This window comes from Xiphophorus couchianus, chromosome 21 (genome assembly GCF_001444195.1).
Source record: "Xiphophorus couchianus chromosome 21, X_couchianus-1.0, whole genome shotgun sequence".
NCBI lineage: Eukaryota > Metazoa > Chordata > Actinopteri > Cyprinodontiformes > Poeciliidae > Xiphophorus > Xiphophorus couchianus.
Genome location: NC_040248.1, coordinates 1,096,272 through 1,122,437, shown reverse-complemented (window position 1 = coordinate 1,122,437; position 26,166 = coordinate 1,096,272). Strand labels below are relative to the sequence as shown.

At 38.6% G+C, this 26,166-nt stretch overlaps 3 protein-coding genes across 10 annotated transcripts in view; all 3 read right to left on the bottom strand.

Annotated features, from left to right (window-relative positions):
- Positions 1–421: 421 nt before the first annotated feature.
- On the bottom strand, positions 422–5,497 carry LOC114136450 (zinc finger protein 226-like). Its single transcript, XM_028004454.1, has 3 exons — positions 5,117–5,497; positions 2,055–3,415; positions 422–1,867 (listed from the first exon to the last, which is right to left on the bottom strand). Exon 2 carries the CDS (start codon positions 3,294–3,296, stop codon positions 2,079–2,081), a length of 1,218 nt encoding a protein of 405 aa, XP_027860255.1. The 5' UTR covers positions 3,297–3,415; positions 5,117–5,497; the 3' UTR covers positions 422–1,867; positions 2,055–2,078.
- A 76-nt stretch (positions 5,498–5,573) lies between these two features.
- On the bottom strand, positions 5,574–10,541 carry hus1 (HUS1 checkpoint clamp component). 3 transcript variants are annotated; one of them, XM_028004471.1, is made up of 8 exons: positions 10,346–10,541; positions 9,631–9,869; positions 8,605–8,781; positions 8,255–8,362; positions 8,059–8,133; positions 7,253–7,352; positions 6,780–6,914; positions 5,574–6,126 (listed from the first exon to the last, which is right to left on the bottom strand). In XM_028004471.1, the coding sequence occupies exons 1-8, from the start codon at positions 10,395–10,397 to the stop codon at positions 6,044–6,046; spliced, it is 969 nt and encodes a 322-aa protein (XP_027860272.1). In that variant the 5' UTR covers positions 10,398–10,541; the 3' UTR covers positions 5,574–6,043. The 3 variants fall into 3 exon arrangements, with proteins under 3 accessions (XP_027860272.1, XP_027860273.1, XP_027860274.1); XM_028004472.1 differs by having other exon boundaries at positions 9,742–9,869; positions 10,346–10,537; XM_028004473.1 differs by lacking the exons at positions 9,631–9,869; positions 10,346–10,541 and adding an exon at positions 8,898–9,620.
- Positions 10,542–11,150: 609 nt separating this feature from the next.
- The window catches only part of LOC114136422 (NACHT, LRR and PYD domains-containing protein 12-like), a 40,411-nt gene continuing 25,395 nt past the window's right edge, over positions 11,151–26,166 (bottom strand). For 4 of the 6 annotated variants that reach the window (XM_028004388.1, XM_028004389.1, XM_028004390.1 and 1 more), the window contains 6 exons: positions 21,484–21,657; positions 18,717–18,884; positions 18,415–18,585; positions 16,227–16,403; positions 14,826–14,978; positions 11,151–11,960 (listed from right to left, as the gene is read on the bottom strand). In XM_028004388.1, coding sequence (XP_027860189.1) covers positions 11,954–11,960; positions 14,826–14,978; positions 16,227–16,403; positions 18,415–18,585; positions 18,717–18,884; positions 21,484–21,657 — 850 coding nt within the window. In that variant the 3' untranslated portion in view covers positions 11,151–11,953. The remainder of the gene's footprint in view (positions 11,961–14,825; positions 14,979–16,226; positions 16,404–18,414; positions 18,586–18,716; positions 18,885–21,483; positions 21,658–26,166) is intronic. The other 2 variants (XM_028004393.1, XM_028004394.1) reach the window with 2 other exon arrangements.

The window sequence follows — 26,166 nt, the reverse complement described above, 5'->3', positions numbered from 1 at the left end:
CAAAAACGATTGAGTCTTGAAAAAGCCTTGACCCGGTTTGTTCAACCAGAAACATAACAATCTAAGACCAAGACTGAGGCCAAGACCTGGAAAATAATCAGATCATGACCGGTCTTGAGCCCTCCATCCCTGGTTTCTACTTGTTCTTGTTTCCATGGGAACGGTCCCTGTGGAGGGCTGCCAAAGTCGGGTCCATCAGATCTGGACAGTAGCAGCTGATCGTTCAGGTGATCAGTCGGCTGGAAAGACTTTGAGAAGTGGACGGATGAAACTTGGCCAAGTTTCTAGAGTCAGAACCGAGTTCTGATGGTTCTACTTAACGGGTTCTACTGACCCACAGATCAACAAAACTAAGCAGAGATGAAGAGAAAGCCCATTTGGTTCTGTGCAGTTTGACCCAGATGTAAAAATCTGACTGATCTTTGTCTCCACCAGCAGGAGGTTCAACTTTCTTTATTTCAACATTTCATAAGAACAAACTGAACCGTTCAGGTGGAAAATAAAGCAAATGCTGATCGCTACGTCTGTCCTGAAAGCGGGAAAAAAACCAACTCACCAACAATTTTTCAGAAGCAACATTTTCAAACTCTGCTCAGTATGAGGCTCCATCTGGTGGCTGAACAGGGAACAACACCTGTGTATTTCCTGCCAGTGGCAGCAGATCCAACATCATCTGCAACATTAGGGAACATTTTTCAACCATCCAGAACTTAGAACCATTAACAGGATCCAAACTCCACAAACATGGAGCTGGAAGCAGCTCAAAAACACAGAAACAGAAACAACAGTCCAACTGGGACATCAACTCAGACCCTGGAACACAGATTAAGTTTGAATCCCATTTTCTACCCTGGATTAGCAAGAAGTGGGAAGGTCCAGTATTTACTGCTCTAAATCAACCTATTTTAGAGTTGCAAAAACAATCAGGTTTAGTCTGATATTCTTTAATTTCATTGCCAGATCTCAAATACAGAAAATTGTGAAACTGATTAATTTCTCTGGTCAAATATTTGAATGTCTCAAGAAGAGGAAAAAGCACTGATGTGTCAGTTTTCATGGATTTTGATGGGTCATGTTTGAATCTTAAGCAGAAGAAAATGAAGTGAGTCGACATCTGCTGTTGCTTGATGACGGTTCCCAGAACATTTATGGTTCCTTCACAGGTTCTGCGTCTGTGTAAGGACTTTAGGCCACTAATGATGTGTCTGGGACTAGAGTGAAGGACACAGAGATAGAGACCAATATGGACACAGGTACAGAGGACACAAAGAGAAATGGGATTCAGACCTTTCAAACTAAGAGCTTTCAGCTGCATTAACAAACTCAGAGATGTTCTCCATGAGGAAAATCTTCTGTCTCAGCAACCATTGTAACAAGCCTCTGCTGGATCTGAAGTTGGTTTTGTTGGTCCCCCCTCCAGAACCAGCTGACCCAGTTCTGCTGTTAGCTACCATTAGCTCTCTAGCTACCTAAACATGGCATCAACAGGGAGAACCAGAAACTTCTAACTATGAAACATGTCAGCAACAGCTGAGAGATTTTAAAGGAAGAATAATGATGGGAAGGCTCCCTGGTAACATGACATTAAAGGTCAAAGGTCAGGGTTTGCTGGAAAAGGAGAATTAACACTAGAAACGTGAACTCTAAAGTCTGATTTGAAAGTTTTGAATGTTCAGGATGACGTCAGGGACATTTCCTGAAGCTGTTAAGGTGAAACCTTCCCCTCAGTCTGCTGAACTTCAGCTTGTCTTCACTGGTCTCAGATTTGGAACTTTGAAGCCTTTTCTTTGCAGACTTTTCTCCCAGAACCGTTTGGTTCTCCACCATCGCTGGGCTGAGAAGCAGCTCCTTTTGTGCTGCTCTGCTTCTAAAGTCACAAATATGCAGAGACAGAAAAAGTCAGGGTTCAACATTTTACAGTGATGGCACTAACATTTGACTAAAACTCTCAGCAAAAGAGGACTTCTACCCTGAACAGCTTCAGATTCATGAGTTACAATAAAATAATCCAGAAAAGAGTTCTATAATTGAGAACCAGCCAGATCTTCACCAACCTCATAGTGAATCCTCCCTGTCCTCTAGTCTGCTGGTTTGCTGCTGTGAGTCTTCTTATGTTGTTTTAGATAACGGGACAGCTTGAACGTCTTCCCACACTGCTCACAGCTGTATGGTTTCTCCTCAGAGTGGATCTTCTGGTGGGCTCTGAGGCGGTCAGTTCGGCTGAAGACTTTCCCACACTGCTCACATTTGTATGGTTCATCTCCAGTGTGGATGTGTTGATGAGCCACTAAGGATATCTTCCGAATGAAGAGTTTCCCACAGAGACCACAGCAGTATGGTATTCCTTCCCTGTGGATGATCTGATGTGCTTTCTGCTGGTCCCACGTAGTGAAGGTTCTCCCACATGTATCACAGGAGAACCTTCTGTCAGTGTGGAGGAAGCTGTGTCTTTTTAAGTTTCCTTCTTGACTGAATGATTTTCCACACTTCCCACACCAAAATGATTTAACTCCAGTGTGAACCCTCTGATGTCTTGTGAGATTTGATTTGGTGTGAAAAGCCTTCCCACACTGTTCGCAGATGAAACATCTCCCCTGAATATGAATGCTCTGATGTGCTTTTAACTTGTGTCTTGTTGTGAAACACTTTCCACATTCTTCACAGTTGTGGGGTTTAACTCCAGCGTGGACAAGCTGATGGGTTCTGAGGTCAGTCTTACGAATAAAACCTTTTCCACACTCATCACAGACAAATGGCTTCTCAGCAACGTGGAGGAGGAGATGTTTCTTTAAGGAGGTGCTTACTATGAAACATTTTCCACACAGGTCACATCTGTAGGGATTTAATCCACTGTGAAACATCTGGTGGTCTCCAAAGTGAAGACGATTTGCAAAGGTTTTCCCACACTCATTGCAAGAGTATCGTCGTAGTTTAATGTGTCGGCGTTTATGGGCATTCAGGTTTAAAGAATTTCTAAAAGTCTTTCCACACTGATCACAGGAGAAATGTTTTTCTGGATCTCCTGAGTGGGTTTGCTTATGGAGATAAATGCTTGATTTATGGCTGAACGTCTTTCCACACTGGTCGCATCTGAAAGGTCTTTCGTCAGTGTGGACAACACTGTGGGCTTTTACTTGCTTTTCTGTGCGGAAGCTTTTTCCGCAGTCATGACAGGTGAATGACTTAACCTCACTGTGGATCAGCTGATGTTTTTTTAGGTCTGTGGAAGAGATGAACTCTTCCCCACACTTCTCACAGCTGCATGGTTTCACCTCAGAGTGACTATTCTGTTGCATTCCGAAGATCTTTGCAGAGGAAACAGATTTCCACACCGGTTACAGATCTTTAATTTTGATCTATTTTTGTTGTTGTTCTGAAAGTTCTGAGGTTTCACTCCATTCCAGCTCTGATTTTCCTATAGAGACAGAGACACAGGAACAGATCTGATCAGTGGGATTAAAGTTTTCTTTACGTTTTCTTAAATCTTTAACCCATAATGAAAAATTCTTGTTTGCAGGTTGACTGAGTAGTAAGGCCTTTAGAGGAGAACCAATCATGAGTCTGAACAAGATCTGGCTCAGCAATAAGCCGTCCGACGTCAAATATTGATAAGTCATAAAATCACAATGAAAAAGTGTCTGAGTTAATATCAACATGTATATTAAAATCAACAGAAACAAGAACAGAATCAAAATCTATTGTGCCCTTAGAAAAAGGTTCAGTGCATTCAATTGAAAAACTAATTTTAAATCTTAATAAACATTAATTACTGCAGGAGCAGCTAAGTAATAAAACGCACAGGAGGAACCAAGTAAGACATATTTTTGTGATATAAATTATGTGAAAATATGGCAGCAACATCAGCACCTTTCCCATCAGGCATTGGATAACGTACAAATAAAAAGTTTAGCAGAGATGCTTAAATTAATTTAATGTGGCCTTTATCCTCAAGTAAAGTGTCTGTAGGAGAATGCAGCCAAGCTTATGGAATGTTATATAATTTGTGATGAAGGTTTATTATTAACGGGTCAAACAATAAAAGTGTCAAACTTAGATACATTTTCTACTAAGTCAGCTGAGGATGATTGTGACCTGCTGTCATTTAAATTGTAGAGGAAACTAAATTTTAGGGCCAAAAACATTATTAGACTTATTTATACTGAGATATGAGGATTATTTTATTGGCTCTCGCTGTTTTAAACATCAGGAGAGGCAAGATGAACAAACTGAATAAATGTTCAACATACCAGTTTGTTCCCTTCATATTTAGATGTTGGCCAGTCATTCTGTTCAAGATAAGGTCTTTAAAAATAATCTAAATTTGCTAGAGAAGCATAAGTCTATTAACAAATTAAAGTTTGAAATTACAACAAACAAAATTCAATAAATTAGAGATTATCAACTTATTAACTAATCAGTTAACCTGCCACATGATCCAAACCTTTATGAACTTTATATTTGAAGCAGAATCAAATCTGCTGCTGCAGATTAAATCTTAATGCTGACTGATAAATGAGGTTTTATGTTCAAATATATTCAAACCCCCAGCATATTTCCTTCTGTTGGTGTAATTTATGCTAACATACTAGTTATGGTAAACGTGGATCATGTGAAGTCTTTGGGGACAGATGCTGACAGATGTGATGATGATCCATTTGGCGGTTTTGAAGACGCCATGTTGGTTCTGTAGCGGCTCAGTTGAGACTAACTGGCTGGAAACGACCCACCAAACAGCTGGAGCATCAGAACCTTATCAGCATCCATCTGATAAAGTTTACAATAGTTTATGAGACAAACTAAAGGAACCACAGACAGACGATGCTTACTTTCATATATTCACACAATCTGTCATTTTCGCGCCTGTTAGCCTAGCATGCTAACTTAACTTCCAGTTCCAACACTTTCTGCTTCCAGCTGCTGAGAAAGTCTCTCTGAAGCAACTTTCTATCGGCAGTAACATTGCTGATCATCAGGTTAAATAACGGACTTTAATTTTGGGGGCGTAAACAGCAGATCATCCAGATTTAAATCTTGGCTAGCAGTAAAACTAGCTAGTGATTCTCCTGCCGTTGTGTGTTTAGCTGCTGTTATAAAAGTTCATTAGTTAAAAACTCACATCTTCTCTGAACTTCAGTTTTCTCCAGCAGAAGTGAAGGAATCCTGCAGCAGCTGAAGAAAGTCTCTGCTCAGGCTAACGTTAGCATGGTGAGCTAACTTTGGACGAGTTCAGCTAATAAACTGAAGCGGGAACATTTTCTTCTTCTTCTGATGCTGTAAAATGGCGGTTTGCAGATCAACTCCACAGGAGCAACACCGCCACCTACTGACCAGAAGTGTGGAAAGGAGATAACAGAAGAAATAAAACTAATTCATATTTTTCTATCAAATATTTTTTTGAAGACAAATAAGTTGTCTAATAACCCCCCTCCCCCACTACTTTCTTTCTTCTTCTCTTGTGTTTTATTGGCGGTTGGAGAAACAACTTACTGGGCTGCAGGAAATTAACAGAAAAAATAAAACAAGTTTCTCTCTAAAATATTTGATTTTCGAAAATTAATCTTCTGTTTTAATCATTTTAATAATAATTGGTTTTTATTTAACCCTTATTAATGATTGTTTTGTATTCAGACTCAATGTTGGATTTGAAGTTATGCTGCTGCAGTTCAAACAGCCTCCATCAGAGGAAGGGTGGAGGAGAGCTGGTGCCTCTCCAGCAGTCACTGGGTGAGAGGCGGAGAACAAGCTGGACGGGTCAGCGGTCCATCACAGGGCAAAGCAGGAACACATGGAGGTTTTCTGGATCCAGCAGATTTAAAATCTACAGAATTTAATCAGAAACGATTCAGACACTGAATCTTCATCTCTGTATAAAAATAAAACATTTCATGAATAGAGCAGCAGCTCAGTTCAGCAGGTAAAGTCTTCATAAAGTCTGGATGGAGGTTCTGAATCTGCTCCTCCGGGTCCAGTAGAGAAAAAACGTTCCAGCTCCCACTGAACCCGACCAGAACCAGATTATCTGCAGAGGATCAGATGATCTGGTTCAGGCCACAGCAGGGATGAAATACTGCAGAGAAACGTCTTCATGGAGCAGGACGAGGTGGACCACGTTCTGATGGACAATATCTGAGGAGACAACAACCAGGACACTTTAACTGCTGCAGAAGAACCACTTCAGTCCAAAACGGACCGGCTGTCCGGGTCCAACAGAACTCCGACACTACAGCCGAAAACGACCCATAAATGGAGGTTTGTGGTTCTGGATGAACATGAACTGCTGCTTTCATGGACAAACCATAAATAATAACTTTATGTTTTGTGCATTTTTTGGAAAATTGATCCGACTGAGTTGTTCCTCCCTGGGATCATAAATCCAATATTCCTATTTTCTAACAACGGCACAGAATTTTCTGCTATTTTACACAATTATTATAGTTATAATTATTGTTAATCATTTTTATTATATTGTTTTTAACACTTTAATAAGTTTTGTTTTTGTGTGATGCTGCTGTTACACCAGATTCTTCCTTTCACAGGTCAATAAAGGCAGTTTCTATTCTATTCTATTCTATTCTATTCTATTCTATTCTATTCTATGTTTCCTGTCTTATGAACACAGAACTGCAGATAAAACTTCATGTTCATGAGGTCGTTGATGTTCTTCCATCATTTCCTGGTTTCCTTCGCATCACTTCCTGTTTAGCTGCTCTTCCTGGAACAAGAGACTCAGAAATAAATTTGTCTTCTTTTGTCTTCATGAGGACGGCTGTGGGACTCACTGCACAGGGCCTTGCTGGGGTTGACCTGCTGACCCATGAGGAACTGCTGCAGCTTCCTGATGTCCACTGTGACCTCTGCCATGACCTCTGGGTCTCTGCTCTGAGACGGACCGCCGTCCTGGGAGGAGTCAACGCCTGCAGAGACACAGGGACACTCAGTCAGTCTCTGTCTTCTCTGATCCAATCAGATCACATTTAACCCTGAAGACAGAAGGTTCTGAAGAAACCAGAACCAGGACCAGAACCAGGACCAGTCTGGAGAGGAAAAGTCACGTTTTCTCCTTTAGCTCCTTTTATGAAATCAACATCTGAGCTAAAAGCTGCTGAGGTTTTTTTTCAGAAGTAAATAAATCAGCACCAAGCGGCTCAGATTCATCCTGAAGGAACATGAGCTGCAGGAAGCTGAGGCTGAAGTCTGGGAGCAACAGCTAGCAGATGATTCTGATGATTCTGATGATTCCAGATGTTTTTACCCCATGCTGGGTTCCCCAGGTCTTTGAAGTGAGTGGTGACAGAAACCAGATCGGTCTGGATCTTCAGGTTCATGTCTCCGTTCAGGTTGGCCTCCATCACCTGAAAACACAGAAACTTTCCTGAAAACGTTTGTTTTCTCCACGATGAACTAGAAGATTCCAGAACATCGAACCTCCGGATGAGGAGAGGAGACTCGGAATATTCTCTGGAATAAAACGAGTCAGAAAGACTAAAAACGGAGGAACAAGTTTAGTCTTTTACAGGTTTGGTTCTAAATATTAAAGCTGCAGAACAAAATGAAAGAAACTCCTGATTAGTGAAATGTGGCTCCACCGTGTTGGATCATCAGGAAATTATGATTATGAAAATCTGAATATTTTCCCAGAAGTCTTCAGGAAAAAAAATAAAACATATATTTTAAAACTTAGTTTGTTTTTCTCTCTCCTTTCAGAAAGTCTGAATTTTTTATGCTAAAACTTTCCTGAAGTTTTTCTTTGGCTGCTGATCTAATAATCTGTCTGTTAGAAAAAACCCAGTTAAGGCAACTTGTTATCTTGTTTCCATGGTAACTGATCTGGTTCTGGTCAGAGCTGAGCTCCACTGATCCAGACCATAACAACATGTGAAGCAGCAAGTACTGGTTTTACTGGGACGTCGTCTAGGAGACGAAACAGAACCAGACTGAGGCTCCATGAAGACCTCTGATGCTGCAGCGCCATCTGGTGGCAGTTTGAGGAAAGTTTCTGACAGACTAACAGAACCGGGCTCCAACTGGACCTGGACCAGTCAGAGCTGGGAGTCCTACCAGGAAGTTAGAGAGGTTCTTCATCCTGTCCACCACGCTCTTCATCGTCTTCAGAGGAGGAAGGTAGACGCTCACCTGGAGAGAGAATCAGCAGGACGGATGAAGACGAGATGATTTCACCAGAGAAGAAGAATAAAAAGAAGAAGAAGAAGAAGAACGAACGCTGGGACTGAAAGACGACCCACAAGATCCTCACATCAAAGTCCGGAACGCCGGCTTCCTGGAATTCCTGCCAGAGTCTTCGAGGAATGACGTCGACGGGAACGTCGTGAGTGACGACTCTGCCGACGCTGGACAGGGTGGGCTGACGGAACACATGGAGGTCAGGGGTCAGAGGTCATCAGACAAACCACTGAACTTCATTCACTCTGAAGAAACAATTCATCAAATTACAGAGAAAGACTTTCAGAGGAGGGGTGCACTAACTTCTGACCCAGCCTCTGGCCCGCAGCATCACAGAACCTCTGCCAGTCAGGTTCTGGTTCTGGTTCCTAGCGAGCTCTACATGCTCAGAGAACATCAGAACAGAACCAGAGTTCTGCTCACCAGCTCGGCAGCGACGGTCACACAGGCGCAGTGCTTCCTGGTCAGCTTCAGCTTCACTGACTTGGCGGACTGGACCGTCTTCAGGGCCCGGCTCCAGGGTTCTGGACTCACCTCCAGGCAGATCTCCTGGACCTCAGAGGTCACGCCCTCCATCTGGTACTCCTGGAAGAAGTTGGCCTGCAGAACAGAACCGGTCACTAAACGTCTCAGTCAAAGGTCTGTCTGAGCTTTTCTCTCAGTTTCTGATCATTTGGAGAAAACTTTAGCTTTACTGTTTAGCTTTGACCTCTGACCTCCGATGAAAGCATCTGACCCAGTTGTTTCTAACAGAACCTTCCAGACTCTGATCATCTGCTGGTTGTGTTCAGTTCAAAACTCTCTGTGGTTCCTCTGGTTGGAGTCAGAATCACATTTTATTTCTGTCCCACTGGTACGGCAAGCCGTTTTACCATAAAATCAGTTTCAACCCACTTACAGTCCAGATATCTGAAACTGGTTTCTGACTAAACGTTTTAGTGAAAGAAGATATCTCTGATTAGTTGGTGAATAATGTTACTACACAAAAACCCAATTTGAGATTTCTCTAATTACATTCTGATTAGTATAAATGAATTACTGACTATATCTTAAACACCTATTTCAAAAACCGACAATTAAATTATGACTAGTTATAAAGAAAGTTCCAAATATCTCTTTTGTATTTTTAAATAGTAGTTAAATTTTACTAGTGAAAATGAAATTGCAGATATTGTGAAATCAAATAATAAGTCAAAACTACATTAAATATCTGGGATTATAATATTGAAAGGAATTTGACTTGTTGAGATGTAATTTATCTTGAATTATTCTTGCTAGTCAGAATGTAAACACAAACATCTTAAATTACTATTCCTGATAGTCAAAATATAGTTGTAACTAATCCATTTGTATTGTTTAGATATCTAGAATGTAATTACAGATAATCAGATGAAACCTATGTTATGTTTAAAGGTCTGCCACAGAATCAGGGATCTTCTTCAGAGTCACCAGATTTTCCTGCAGCATCAGATGGAAAAGCTGTAGGTTCGTCCAGCCAGAGACTGAAGGCTGAAGCAGCAGTTTGTGACTGAAGATGATCCGGGATGAAAACCATCGGACCTGCAGCAGCTGGCACCACATGCCGACTCCTCCGTTGGTCACTTTTCCCGGCAGGATGAAGAACAGGTGGTCCGGAGTCAGCCGCAGGACGCAGGTCTTGGTGAGCTTAGAGATGGTGGTCACCACTCCTGAACACAGAGGGTCAGATTCACTTAGACACGCAGCTGATTTCAGGATCAGGCTAAATGCTGGAACCTGCAGGATGTCAGTGTTTATGTCTGGGAAGATTCTCTGGAATTATTTCACAGATAAAATTCACATGAAGCCGCTGCTGTTGGACTAAATAAGAGTTTTATTTATTTACCAACGAACCAGACCACAGACTGAAAAACGGTGAGTTACATTTCTGAACAAAAACACAACTGAACTTAAACTGATCGATCAACTTCATCTGTTTCCCCGGGAGGTTTATTAGTTAATAATCAGTTAGTAACTGGAAGATTTTTTAGTTCAAGAGTTTTTCTAGCTGAACAAATATTTTAGAGAATAAACTGGGAGCTGTTAGTCACCGAAAGTTAACATTTCTATCACATTTTATCACACTAACCAGTTAACGCATTAGCATTTCAACAAGCTAACATGCTAACAGTTTAAACGGACTCACTGGTGAAGTGGTTCAAACAGGCGATGTCGGTTATTTTCCCCCGAAACTTCATTTTAACCTGAAAATAAAAAGTTTCCGAGGGATTTTAACTCCAGTTTAAATTCAGGAGCCAGACTGTTTGGTCCGTTTGCTAATACGGTTCGACGGAAACAGCGGCTTCTCCCCACCTGTCAAAGGTTCCTCCTGACAGAAGAACAATGTTAACATTGAGCAGTTGGTGAATAATCTGAAGCTGTTTTCATATCTTTTAATATTGAATATCAGCTACAATTTAATTCATTAGAATACATGTTTTCAAAAACTGCCATAAAATACATTTAAATAATGAAACATAAAAACATGCCAAAATAAAAGTGTTATACTAATGACTTTGTTTTCTCAATTGACAAAGTATTTGACACTTAATTCATTTTCGAAGATAATCCATTGTCTCCGTTTAATTTTTACTTAGGGTCATTATTTTTCTCATTTATCATCATCAATCATTATTATAATTTATCATCAAAATCCCTTTCTGGACCTGCTCCAAAAAGTGTTTGACATTCTCACAAGAAGGAGTTTCTGGAGCAAATAAAACTTTATCTTTACTAAGTTTTAGATTTTAACTTTTATGAAGAATGAAATAAAAATATTTTATTTAAAATCACCAAAAAGTTTCATTCTCTAATTGAAGAAATCCTCATTAACTCACTGAGCTGTTTGCAGCAGCAGCAGATAAAATGTTGAGTTTATTTGCATTAACATCTAAAATATCATCAAAACATGCAAAAACTGAATCAGAATGAAGCAAACATGCAGCCCAGAATCTGTTGAATTGAGCTTTATTTCATATTTCTGGGTTACAGAATGAAAATGAATCACTGAGAAAAAGAGATAAACTTTACAGTTGAAACAAGTTCAGATCAAAACTTCACTAAAAGGTCTTAGAATGAATTAAATCTTTATTGATCCAAAGAGAAAAACAATATTAGACTAAATTACAGACATGAGAAAATAAATAGGATAATAATGTTTCAACTCAGAGTTCAGGGTCCGACTCTTTGATGCTTGTCAATGTTAAAATGATTATACATTTTTTTACTTTTACGTCCCAAAATTGTACTTCTTAAAAACTGAAATAAGAATCTGTCTAATTTGGTTCCACTTAGACATTAGAACCAAATCGTACAACGTTGATCTTTTCAACATTATATAGCAAACAGTAGATAAAAAGTTTTTCAGATTAAATTTTTTTTATGCCCGTTTTTTCCTAATATTTCCAGATTTTCTGAAGGTGAAAAACTGACCATATGCTATATTTGCTGAAAACAAACAGCTCAGTGTACTATGTTGGTGTTGTAGCCTTGACAAGGTCAAAAATCAATTACTGACTGTGATTCATTCTTATATTTGGAGCAATGAGTTAAAAATAAAACGTTACACTTTTTCTCTGGAGGTTATTATCTTTATTATCTTATGAAAGCGTAATGAAAATTGAACTTTTTTCCCCTTTCACCACCATAAATCTTTAATAATTTCAGACCAAGTCACAGATACAACATTTTTCATATTTTCAAACTGCTGTGGTATCAACCTCTGAGGATCATCAGGACACACCTCGACTTCTGATCACTTCCTGCAAAGATGAAAAGAAGCAACAGTGGAGATCAGTGATGGTTTCTAGTCTCTCTCCATCAGCTGCCAGTCAGTGATCCTGACCAGATGGAACATGAAGGACATCAGCCTTGTTCACAGCAGCTGTGGAGTGGAGCCAGATTCTTTTCTGTTCTTGGTCTCTGCCAAGCTAATTCTCAAATAAATTTATTATTTTATTTTTTACAATAAATAAGTGTAGTGTTGAGAATAAAACTAATTCTAAGTCAAACTCACATTGACTTGGTCACTGCCACGCTAACTCTAGTCATTTTTGCAGCATCAACTGTTGACACTTTTAGCTTCTCATTTTCTCCCATTGCCATGGTGATTTATGTTATCTGCCTTCTATTCTATTTTTATATACCAACACTCATACTTAACTCAGGAGCTGTGCCTGAATTAAAGGTCTGCATCCTTCAAAGGACCCGTCTATGTAGGACGGGTCCTTCACAGACCACCAATAAATGACGACTTTTATTTGGGAAAAGCTGTGAATTCGGACAGGTCTAGCCTTCACCATCTGTCCCCGCCCCACCTCCGCGTAACTCTTGTTGACTTGACTCATAATTGAGGAACCTTGGAGATACCTGCAGTTCTGAAACCAAAAACTGACTATCAGAGGCGAGTAGGTTTACTCCGGGTATCCACATTCTACTCAGATCATGTTAACCTTGCTTTCTGAAACAGGGTAGCTGCAGTCAGACTGATCAGAGAGCTGTGATAAAAAATATAATCAGTTGTTAAATATTGAACTGAAAGAAAAAGCACTGCGATCAGATCTGATGCTACCCGCTTCATGAATGAGGAAGACTGCAGACATGTTGGAAGGCTGGACGCTGGAGTCCAGCTCTACTTCCTGAGGGCTGGTTCACAAAAGTAGAAAAGCTCATGAAGCAGAGATTTTCCACATTTCCTGGTTGAATTAAGTCTGGACTCGATTTCACAAAAGCAGATCCCTTAACTAAAATACCACTAATTTATTTTGTTATTCAGTCAATATTACAAAGGTAGAACATACCATTAGAAATGTTATTATCCATGTGGGCATTATTCCTGTTTATGTTTCTGAAGACTGCTGCTGTTATAAGTTTGACAGAAAGGCCTTTAAAGGACTATTGCATCTGCTGTGAGGATTAGAGAAATGGCAGCTAAAGAAGTAAAGGTGTTGTAATCAAGACAGGCTGTGTAAGTTCTTGCATATTCCCCTGAATGAAAAATGACAAATTAATGATGAATTTTTAGGTTTTTAATGGCCATAAACCATCTTAACTTGAAAAACATTTACAACTTAAAATAACTTTTGTTTTGGAATAAAAGTAAACAAATGCACAGTTTAAGTCACCATATTTAAAACATGCATTTATTTACAGTATAAAGACACCTTGTGTTTATCAAAGGAGATGCCAATGACTAAATATATTTTATAAGCTCCGTTACCCTTTATCTTTTGACTTCTGGCTGCCACTAAACTGCCTTTGCACTATCAGTTAAAAAAGAAATTGTCCTTTCAAAACACAAAGCATCACAATTGAAGCAGGAAGTTAACCGTAGGTAAAACTAACACATTGTTGTCAACATTTTATCCACATACTTCCCAGACGTTGCAAAATGTTTTTATATTTAATCTAGATCTGTTGCCAGGTTTGCTCTGTACGAATATTGTTAAAATGTGGAACAAATAAAAGTAACTGAGTGAATCTGCTCTCAGTCACAGTATAATATTGAATACTACTATTCCTTTGGTTACGCTGTTGAACTGCCTTTGTTTGTATGCTGTTCATTTACTCCCTTTGGTGGCTAGATCATTTAGTTGAACAGCCTTGCCCTAAACATTCAATATTTTCTATTTACTCAAGGCAAAGTTTACCGTTAGAAATTAAGGTTGCAGACCTTGAATCGGCATTGACTTTTTGTATTTCATTTTCAAATCACATATATTTGTCAACAGTAAATGAGGCTCTTCACCAGCTGAGAATCCTCAATCTATTTGGAAATATTCCAGTAGACCAGACAACTGAAGAGTCTGTAAATAAGGACAATTAAAACAACCACTTCATTTTGAAAACCAGAGCAGATACCAGATAATATCTCACTTCACAAAACAGAATTCAGTATGTAAGGTTACGTAGGAACAAGATAGACAACAAGCCAACAGAGAGTATGAGACATTACCATCCAACAAGACATTACCAGCAACATTCCATGACACAATTTAAGAAATAGCACTTGAAGACATTATCAAGCTTCAGAAATCCACCTTGAAAGCACATACATATCTTTTTGGATGTATCATAATAGTTTAACCAAGAACAGACCTTCAAATTAAAAAGGTCTTGGTCCATACACTTGTCTCATGTTGGTTTTTCGCTCACTGCAGAAAGCAAACAAGTTTGCTCTTGCAAGAGAGTTGCAGAAATCAGGGCCAGCAGTTGATGATATTGAAGAATATTCTGCATGGATCATTGGTGGAATGAAACTTGTTCAAAAACTAAAAGGCGATGGAGAAACTTGTCCTAACAGGTATGCTGACATTACTTAATACCTCTGTGTGTTATAGCTCAGCTTTTAACTCCATCAACTCCTGACAAGTTGATGGAGAGACTAGAGACCCTGGTACTAGGAGCAGGACTGTGCTGGTGAATCAGGCTTTTTTTTAACCAACAGATCCCACTACGACCAAATCGACTCTCTTACCTCCTCCATAGTCACACCCAGCACAGGTATGCCCCAACACTGTTATCAGCCCCGTCCTTTACTCCACTTACCCATGACTGCAGAGCTACCCAGAACAGTAATGTCTTATTCAAATATGTGGATGCATGTTGGACTCCAACCATCTACTCACTTTAAAGTATTTACAAGACCCTTCAGCTGTTGAACATCTGGATCCTCCAGGTTGTTCTGACTCAGGTCTAGTAGTGTCAGATGAGACGGGTTGGACTTCAGAGCTGAGGTCAGAGAAGAACAGCTGATCTCTGACAAACTGCAGCACCACAGTCTGAGAAAACAAAATGTGAGCAACAGTCATTGAATATGAAACTATGGAACAGAAGACGTTAAGATAAGGTAATTTTATTTGTATAGCACATTTTCAGCAACAAAGCAGGTGAAAGTGCTTTACTCAAATTAGAGGGAAATACAAACAAAACAACAGAACCAAAGAAAGACTGAAAGGTAAGAAGTATAAAGCTAAATGTTGGTTCTCCATGTTTGATTCTTGTTCTGGGTTGCTAAGTAAAGAGGAGTTTCTCTAGGTCTTGCTCTGATAATAAAAGTATAAAGATAAGTGTTGGTCTAAAGCAGTACTTCTCAAAAAGCCAAGAAGCAGGACTTTATAATTCTCTTTATTCATTCATTCAAAACAATAAGCACCTGGTCACTAACCAATTTTTTACAGTTTTAGAAAGTTCTACTGCTATGTCTAAAAATACATCCTAGTGAATCATTTACACTTTTTCTCTTTCAGATCGAGTAGTCTTGATTAAATGTTACTAATTGAGTTAATAGCTCAGACATGCAAACATGCTACAAATAAATCAAAATGTCCCAAAAGCATCGGTGGACTGGCAAAAGGGTTACCAGTCCACCGATGGGGATTGGATGGGGGGGATTCCAGCAGAAATGCATTTACTCATTGAGAATGTCAATGATGTTAAATTTGAGTCAATGGTTTAAGAAGGAAAAAATTTAAAGACTTTGTTTAGTATTTAAAGTTCAGATTTTAAGGAACTGGCAAGTTTACTTTGTAAAAGTGTGAAGAATAATCTTCATAGCTATGAGTTTAATCTTTGGACTTTGTTTGAAAGTCTAATATATCGGTGAATATATTTTTGTTACTTCAGCAATTTACAATCATCACTCATTAACGTAAACCCCAACACAGGTGAAACTTTTCTCCAGAAACACCTTCCAAATCGTCCAGTTCGAGTGAGAGGTAGGGTGCAAACCACCCCGAGGTAAACTTGAGAGATGCAGCCAAGGCGCAGAGGAACCAGCGGTGTGATTGGTGCCCTGTTCAATGCATCACCTATAAACCCCATCTTTAAGGAATAATTCTGCTCTTCCCCTGAAATGCTCAATGCAGCAAAGATGCATGCAGGCAGGCTTGGTGTATTAAAAACCTATTATGATTTTTTTTTCTATTTCTTCTAAAACAGGCAGCAATTAGGCTGGTTGGGGGCAAATAAAGCTCAGGCCCCTGCCAGGCTTATAAATACACTGGGAGAAATCTTGCATGGTTTCTTACTTCAATGTCTGTAGCTTGCAGACAGACATTTGTAGGAAACCACAGAGCTCCTTCACTCCAGCATCTTTCAGGTCTTTGTTGTCACTGAGGTCCAGTTCGGTCAGATGGGAGGGGTTGGACTTCAGAGCTGAGGCCAGAGAAGAACAGCTGATCTCTGATAACCTGCAGTTCCTCAATCTAAAGAAAAAGATAAAAATATCTGAGGGTAAAGTCAGCTGGGTGCAGGCTAAAACACCAAGAAAAAGCATGTAAAAAATATATATATATATATATATATAAAAAATCAAATTTTATCTCTATAGCACCTTTCAGCAACAAGGCATTTCAAATGCAAAGTCGTCAATGACAACATGGTGCTCCTTTAATTAAGGGGCTGCTGACTACAGTCATTAATCTCTTGCAGCTCCATCAGCATCTTGCTGAGACTACAAGAGAAATTCAAGAGAAATTTATGAAAAAATACTTTGGCTTTTTGCAAATTATATTAGTTGAAGTAATATGGAAACCACTTTGTGACTTTTAAAACTTTCTAAACTGCTTTTAATAGCAGTTTCAGAAATTTTAAAATGATAGATTTGTGTTTGAATTAAGCTTATTAGTAACTTTGAGTTTTTTCCAGATGTGAAGGAAGCTCAGAGCTGATTGGCATAGCTTTAATGACTAGTCACCTGTTTTTGTTATTGGTTTTGGTCCGTAAGATAAAGGTTTTGAAGAAACACATAACCACTTATCACCATCACGTTACCCCTAGTTAAACCAGTAACGAGCCATTGGATATAAAATCCCTGGGCCAGGTCCATTTACGTGTCCCGACCAAATGGTCTATATTTGATACGGAGATAACTCTCCACACTGTTGTGCAGTTGCATACTTTCTCCAGAGTACAATGCAGGAATGGATTATTTAGCAACAGAAAAATGTAATAACTTTAAAATTGATCCAAAGACACTGGATCAATTATTTCCATAAACTGCACTGCTGTGGGACGTCTACGTCCTTCTGCACAGGTCGCTTTGAAGTCATAAGTTGGTAACACAGAAGTTTGACTTTGGTCCCATAAAATTACTAGTATAAATTACCTATAAGAAATGTAAATAAATAAATCGGACTGCGGCTTGCGCATAGGCAAAAAAATAAAGAGATTTGAGTCACATTCAGTTGCTGCATGAACATGAGCTTAGATGAACGAATGCTGGACATGCCATGTATTTGAGTTGCTCCCCAGGGTTTTTGTGATGGGTTATATTTTATTGTACATGAACCCATAAATGCATTTTATGACACCCTATTGTTTTACTGAATGAGCACCACACATTGGTCCCATTTGTAGCCAGAAGTGTTTTACAGTTTTATGCTCATACACTTGGCTTTCAACATTGAGAGAAAAATCAGTTATACTAATCTATTTCATTCTGTTTTAAATTAATACAATTGTTTTGTCTCACCTCTCTTTTAGTGCAATGTTACTAGTAAAAGTAGTTATCCAGGTATTAAAGCCCTAGCGTTTATTTTTCAGACAGTTGAGTTCCTGGACTAGTAAACCCAAGTTGTCAAAAAACCTTCTACAGACAATATGACAACCTTTCCTTTTGAAAACTATGTTTTTAGTGTCAAGGACTAAGAGTTATGATTCTGGTAAGAAAAACTAAGATTAATGCCATTATACAGGCTCAATGTTTCAAAAACTAAAACAAAACGGGACAAAAACAAGAATATAGGTAAGGTGGAAACATTTTCCCATGAGGATTGGGCTTAAGTTTTGTCTGGAATGGTGTAAGAAGGTGGTTTGAAGCGAATCATAACATAAAAACAGCCCATATACTAAACTTTCCATCCATTGAGGAAATTGAATAACATAAAAACAGGAGTGAACAAGTGCTACTTGGAATTTGGACAAAACATTTTAGTATTAGTTGTGTTAAGCAATTTTAGTCGTTCTTTTTTAATTTCATCAGCAGAAAAGGCTACTTTGTACACCAAAACTGCCAATCAACCTTATTAGAATTAACCCATGTGAAAATAAACCTGTATAAAATACCAATGAAAATTTAAGTAGGAATAAAACTGAATCTACAGTGAAGATCCGATGTGTCAATAAATATGTCATTGCCCTTGTGTCAGCAGGTTAGTATTAACTGTGCTACACCTCATATTAATATCAGAGCAAATTTATAGAATGGTGTCTTACTTTAATATCCTTAGTTTACAGAGCGGACTCTTTAGAAAGCCAAACAAATCATTCGCTCCAGCATTTCCCAGGTCTTTGTTCTGACTCAGGTCCAGTTCTGTCAGTTGTGACGACTTTAGAGCTGAACCAAGAAGTGCACAGCTGTGCTCTGACAAACTGCAGCCCCACAATCTAAATAAAAATAAAACATGATTCATTTTTTTAATTCTAAAGATATTAAAAGTATTAATGGGTGGTTAATAGGTTTGAGAGTAAGGTCTAATTTCTTATTTTAAGTACAAAACTAGAGAAGTGTGTCTTACCTAAGAGTCTTTAGTTTGTTGTTCTTCAGGAAAATGCAAAGCTTCTTCACAACATCATCAGTTAGTTTGTTCTTACTTATATCCAATTCTGTCAGATAGGAGAGGTTGGACTTCTTAGTCGAGACCAGAGAAACACAACTGGTCTCAGACAAACTGCAGTCTGCCAATCTTAATAAAAAGTGAAACATATGAGCCAAAGTCAAAGTGGTATACAAGTGAAAATCACATAAAATTACACCTATAAATCTGTGACTCCTATTCCAACAGTCATTGGCTACTAAGTACACCATGTACAGGTCACTATTCAATGATAGGGCAACACAGAAACAGGAAAAACAATTATTCACACACACAATCAAGCCTAAGGTCTATTTTAGGGAGGACACGTAACCTCAGATGTATGTTTCTATACTATAAAAATAAAAACAAGGTATGCATGGAGAGGACATGCAAACTCTACCTTTATCTTTTCGAACAAAAAATTGTGTGGCATAATGTCTGTCCAGTGCACGGCTTTATCTGCGCTAAAAACTGATAAAAGTTGATGCTAACTTGTACAGCACTCACAACAGGACCTGCTGACAGCCGAAAGCTGCAGCAGTACGAGAGAGCAAAAGTGTTAAAGGAGGAGGGATGAGCAGCGCCACACAAAGTTGTGATTGACACAATTTTGTGTGGCCTCCTGGCTCTGATTGATTGTTCCTAGTTAGTTAGCACTGGGAGAATTTGGATTTAACAAAAGTACAAAAAATTATATGTTCATATTTTTTGTTTGTCGTTTTTCAGACTATTTTTCTGTGTTTAAGTATCGTCAACAGTGTGTTCCAGTAACACATAATTACCCAGTAATATTTTACTATTCCTGTCCACATCTTTTGCTATGAAAACACGGTGGGACTGCTCTGGCGCCCCGACCAGCTTAGCAAGTTTTCTGGAGGAAACGCTGTGCCATTGTGGCAGAAGCGCTCCAAAGTATGGTGTACATCTTACAAAAAAGACGGTACTAGGTTTAACTTCCAACATGTACAGAGCTTTAATCACAATGACTGTATGAAATACTTCATTGTATTTCATACCTTTATCTTTTTGAACAAAAAAATATGTGTGGGACAATGCCTGTCCAGTTCATGGACAGACATTGTGTGGTCAAACAGCTGACCACACAAACTGCCTCTAATTTGCTCAAATGTAAAGTGTTTGATATATTGTCTACCAACAGTAGTGACTGAAGGTGAGCAGCTTCCAGCACAGAATCCTTTGCCATAAATGTCCCACATGATGTTGCAGGTCATGGTTATTGTGCTTCTCCTATGGACTTTAAGGGACACATTTTTAGGAGTGTTCAGAATGATTGGTCCAGATTTTCTCAATTTAGGTTGATCAACAATCTGTTGATAGTTACGTGTGAAACTAATCTTATCCATCAATCTCTTCTACTACCACAAGGCACTGAGAGAGAGATGCTTTTAACAATAGTTGTCTTTCTGTTGCCAACTTTAAAACTTTTCTGCTACAACTAGTATAGAAATAAATCTGTGTAGGACAAAATCAGTCAGGCTTTTTAAATATTGGTGATCAGCCTGAAAACTGCAATGCGTGCTCTGCTACTTTCTTTTAATAACAGCAATAATAAACGTTGCTTCTGCTGCTTTTTGCAGGACACCAAATGAAGATGCCATTCATTTTCCATTAGATAATCAAATGATGTAATATTCATGCAATGCTGTATAAATCTCCAACTCAGATCAACATTTAGAGTCCTATTCAATAAATTACAATACAGGTTCCGATGAGACTCATTTATCAGATTAAATGTGCCTTTAGAAAACAACCTTTAACCTTGTATTAAATATATTCTTCATTAGATTCCTTGAATGATTTGAGTACCTCAATTGAGGCGAGTGATCTTCCTTGAAGCTTTGTTAAACTATGTCTTATAATTTAGTGCATCTTGCTCCAGCTGGGTAAATATAAGTGTTGCACAAAGTTCTTATTTCTGTTAGCAAAGTCAAATTTTCAAGTTCGGTCTGGAGCATTAAGGGAGACTGATGATGATGTCCAGGTTTTTATCATTTTCAGGGGACCAATAGGCATTAAATTGACTGAAGATGAATACATAAAAACTGGAGTATATACAGTTTATTTGAAGTATCTCTGTGAGCCTGCTTACTTATTATTAAATTGAATATAACTTCTGATTCTTTGCCGCCATTCTTTCCGACCCAGCCCAGATTAATTTTCTAAACTGCAGAAAAATAATTGTTAGGGATGCTCAAATATGAAAATTTGGGCTGATCTTGATATTAATACTGAAGTTATGGCAGTATTTACTAGTATTTTAATTTATAATTTTTTTATTCAATTACTTGATTAATCATCAGAATAATCAATAGAGTAATTAATTACTAAAATAATTGTTTACAACAGCACTGGTATGAACCTGAAATTTTAAACTGTGAAACTCTTACATACAATGCAAGATGTCAAAACCACTATTTGTTGTTTCAGAACAATCCATCGTAGAAATGTGAGTAACAGTGAATGGATGGCAGGTTTCAGGTCAAAATTCAGAGGATGAAATGTCAGTCAACATTATGAAGCAAATAAAATACCAGCATCAAAAACAGCTTTTATCCCATTTTGTTAGATATGAACATATACTGTAACTACATATGTTAAGGAATAGCTATTAAAATAAATAATTAAAACATATTTTAAAGTATCAGTGAATTATACAAACTGAAAAACAAAAGACAGCTGCACTGACCTCAAGATTTCTAGCTTACAGTTTGAACTCTCCAGTCCATCACACAGAAGCTTCACTCCATAGTCTCCCAGTTTGTTGCAACTCAGGTCCAGTTCAGTCAGATGGGAGGGGTTGGCCCTCAAAGATGAAGCCACAACCTCACAATGAGTCTCTGATAATTCACATCTGGCAAATCTGTAATTAGAGAAAAACTATACTTAGGCAACATTAAATTAGACTAAAATTATAGAATGACTGAATGGATATGATTATAAATTTTTCAAATCTGTGTTTGATAGGACTTATTTTACTGGACTGGATAAACTGCATCAGCAGGGAACTCTGGAAGTACTCTGGAAGTACTTTTTTGAAATGTCAACACTTTGTCAGTGAAATTAAATTAATTTGAAAATATTATCCAGTGGCTTGACACCACTACTTTGCCTGTAGTATTTTGTAGTTTTCGGTCAGTTTCGGTAAGTAGCGATTACTTTCATTTATTTTCAAAAAGACAGTGTACAGTTACTATCCACTTGAACCTGACCAATTTCAGACAAACTACATTTGTTTGTGGATGTTTTGGGCTCAAGGCAGAGTGCTCACATGTGAGGGAGATGGCATCTGATTAAGTTAAACTAACATTGAAATCCCTGATGAAGGCTAGCCGTGATTCAAAAAAGATCTTTCTGGTCATATAAACCAAAATACAGATGACATCCAACAATGCTTACAAAGCTTTCTCCTTTTTGGATTTGGTCAAACAAATATGATCACCTTACTAAAAATAATGGCTTAAATCTTTTTTTGCTGAGAAAAAACAGGAAACAACAGATGCCAAAACACTACTGTATATCCTTCCCTTCTCACAGATATCAGACAATTCTGTGAAATTCAGTCCAGATCAAAGTGTGGACCAGCTGACCAGCTTCTTCGCTGTTTTAGTGGCAGTTGGTTTTGCTCTGTCACCTGAAGGAGGAACAGCTTATCCTGCTCTCTCTCATATTTATTTGACAGTACTGCCTATAAAAGATTTTTTTAATATACCCAGTTTTTATAGCTTCTCTTACATTGTTGACCCTCATAACTGGATTACATCAGATCTAAGGAACGCAGGCCCGGCGGCAAGGGCGGGCATTGGGGGGCGTTGCCCGCCCAGAGAGTCAGCTGTGCTCCTCCTGGACTAGAAGCTGTTTGTTGTTGTTACCAAGTGGCCAACTCTCTGTTATTCCTATATCGATTTGATACAGTAGGGACACTACCACACACTTCCCATATCTGTGCCCTTTGTCACATTTTTTCAGCAGTTAAAACTGTTTAATCCGTTGTTAACATGTCGTAACCTGTTTTTCCGAGCAGCCTTTAAACGCAACATGAGCACTAACAGACTTGCGCTGGGTTTACACCTGTGTGGGAGTGAAGGATACCTGCTGCTGCTGTGCAGAGCTACTCAGATGTGTGTTAGAATCATGGCAGCAAAACTCAAATAACTCTGCACAGTTTTTCCCTCCAAATTAACCGACTGAGTTGAGTAATGATGTAGGTAATGTTAGCTAAAAGATGAGTAGCCAATACAGCATGTTACTGGGTAGTTAACAAGTAGCATATAGACTACTGATATTATTTATGTTTAAAAGTGGGTAGTACTTTTTACATTCACTTGAGTAATATTTTTGGGAAAAAAGGTACTTGTAAGAGTAAGTAAGGTTCATAGACTGATAATGACTCAAAACAACAACTATAGCTCAGTATTATTTAGAGGTGTGCCCATCAATAGGCCACCTATCATAATCGGCCAATTTCCGTGAAAAAGTACATGATTAGTGATCGCCGATCACTGTCTCTTGTTGCAGATAAACTGTATCTCACTTCGCAGCCTGCGTGTGTAGCTTGTCTCCTCTTTCCTTCACACTGCGCAAGAACACAGAAATAAATTCTAAGCAATGTGGTGAAGAATTTGATGCTCACTGCAGGAAAAGAAAACAAAAAACAATAACATCTGGAGTGGTCTGACAGCAGGTAAAGCAGCGCACAACTAACAATACTCACCCAGATTAGCATGATGGTCAAAAAGCTAAGCAAATAACCCAAAAAATCATTTAAGTCAACGAGCTAGCAGTGTATGATGCTGGTTCTGTTCTCGCCATTGGAACAGAACCAGTGTTTTGGTTCTGTTCTGGTAGTAATATTTCACAAACGTAGCTTCACTTCTGCTCCACCTGCAGTGAACTCCCATACCAAACGTTAAAGCTGCAGAATGTAACTTCAACAAAAAAGAAATAGATTTTACATATGTATTAAAACTTTCGCTATGTCCCAACATAAGAGATAATCACTGGGGAAAAACAAATAAATCGATCTCCTCTGCCTTCTACCTGGGCTCTGCAGAATTACCCCGCTCGGTCAGAAACGGCCAATCAGAACCATCATTAATCAGCTATCCATGCTCTCAGGAAATTTTGATCTAGTAACTCAGGATTGTTTATTTTGATACAACCTGTATTTGACTTTGAATGAATGTTTCCTTTTTTCTTGACATTATTTGATGTATGCAGTGTGGTGAGATTTGACTCATATAATTTAAGGTACTGAGAACCTTACTGTTAAATATTATTTTACTGATTGCAGGTTTCTCAGTAGTCCATTTGACTGAATAGCTGCTACATTGTGCCTACAATTATTTTGGATGTTTATGTCTAAATTAGGTGAATTTATTGCCAGATATTTTTTTAATTTTGCTAGATCACCTAGTAGCATTTATACCTCAAACAAAAAATTAACAGCTAATCCAGGTGATCGGCAGTGATCAGCTATCATGGGTGATTGGAATTGGTAGCATAAACCTGATCAGAGCATCTCTAGTGTTATGCAAACACATCAGTATGTAGAAATTAAGATTCAGTAACTGCAGGTAAATAAAGATAGATGCTGGTTCTAAAAAAAAAAAAAACTATTTTAAAACAATGGCGAGGTTTTATGCATCTCACCAAGCAGCGTACCCTAGAGATCTTTGAGATCTAAGCCAGAAAAAAAATGTCTCAAACTTCGGATCTGACCAGATGACTAACAGGAAGAACCCCTCACTTAGACGATTCATTTTGGCCAGCTTTGAGCTACAACATCCTCTTTTAATCAGCATTAAACATCAATACCTGCTGCTCTAAAGAAAAAACAAGCAACTGAAACCAAAATAATTCCCTTTCCTTCCAAGGACAAAGCAACCAGCCCAAGCTATAACACATTCCGACTCTGCGTGAATTCCACTGAAAAACAGATATGTTGCACTTCAACATGAACCTAAGGAAAACCTCACCTTCAAACATCAACAAGATATAAAAGAAATGCCAAAAGTGCTTACTGTCAGTGATGGGGCAGTGAACAGAATCAGTCACTTCTGCAACGCTAAGAAAACTTAGACTTAGACTTAGACTGACTTTATTGTCATTTTGCATGCACAGGGTGTATACAGAACGAAATTTCGTTGCATACGGCTCAGGACAATGTTTTGAGCTTTCAATGTTGTGAGGTTACTCCAGAATAAAATAAAATACAGTATAAAATATGAATATAAATATAAATATAGAATATAAAGTGCAGTAATGACAGTAAAATAGAAGTTATTTAGCTATGTACATGTGCAAGGTATAAAGTGGAGACCAGTTTTTAAGTGCAGACCAGTTAAGAGTTCAAAACGAAGGTAATTTTACACATTGGAGCTAAAGAGCTGGCCAAAAAAACTCAGAAATACTAAAAAAAAAAGACTTTACTGATCTCCTAAGTACAATTGGAAGTCTAAAAATAAAAACATTTATCAGTGTACCAATATGAACAGCTCTATTTGGAGATGAAAGATACAGCAGCCCTAGTCCTCAAGGCACACCGCCCTGCATGTTTTAGGCGTTTCCTTGCTTCGGCCCAGGTGATTTTAATTGACAGATGTTTGCTGAACTGCAATCAGCTGAATCAGGTGTATTAAAGTAGGGAAACATCTAAAACAGTGGTGCCCAAAGTCGGTCCTCGAGGGCCAGCATCCTGTTTTAGTTCTCTCCCTGGTGGTAGTAACAACCTCCTCAGCAAATCAATGTTCTCCTTATGGTTTCTAATGAGCCATCATTTGATGCAGGTGTGTTAAACCAGGGAGAGAACTAAAACATGCAGGATGCTGGTCCTCGAGGACAGACCTTGGGCACCCCTGATCTAAAACATGTAGGGCAGTGTGCCTTGAGGACCAGGGTTTGGAAAAACACTGCAGTAGAATGTATATTTGATAAGTGGCTTATAAAAGCATGCCCTGCCAGCCCAATGACCTTCCTTGATACTTGATAAGCCTGAACAAGAATTTTGGGGAAACCTTAGACCATGCCTATGGTCAATCAATGAACAGAAGTATATTTACGTCACCCGAGTACCTACTCGGGCTCTGACTGACCCTAGTCTTGACCAGGGATCTTAAAAGCAGGACCAGGCTGTAGTACAGTAGTGGAAATGCTGGTGTACCGGGAGGGTGCAATGGAGTCTATGGAAAAGGAGTGAGCATCTGCTTTGAGTACTTTCTTCCCTACTGGGAGTCATTAATAACAAAATTTTAAAATTATGCTGTGCTATAGTGGGGCAGATGTCATTCACACCCTTGAGCTTGATATTTATGGTTTATAACAAATTTTAAAAAACTGATCTTCAAACCTCCAAGAGTTTTAGTAAATGTAT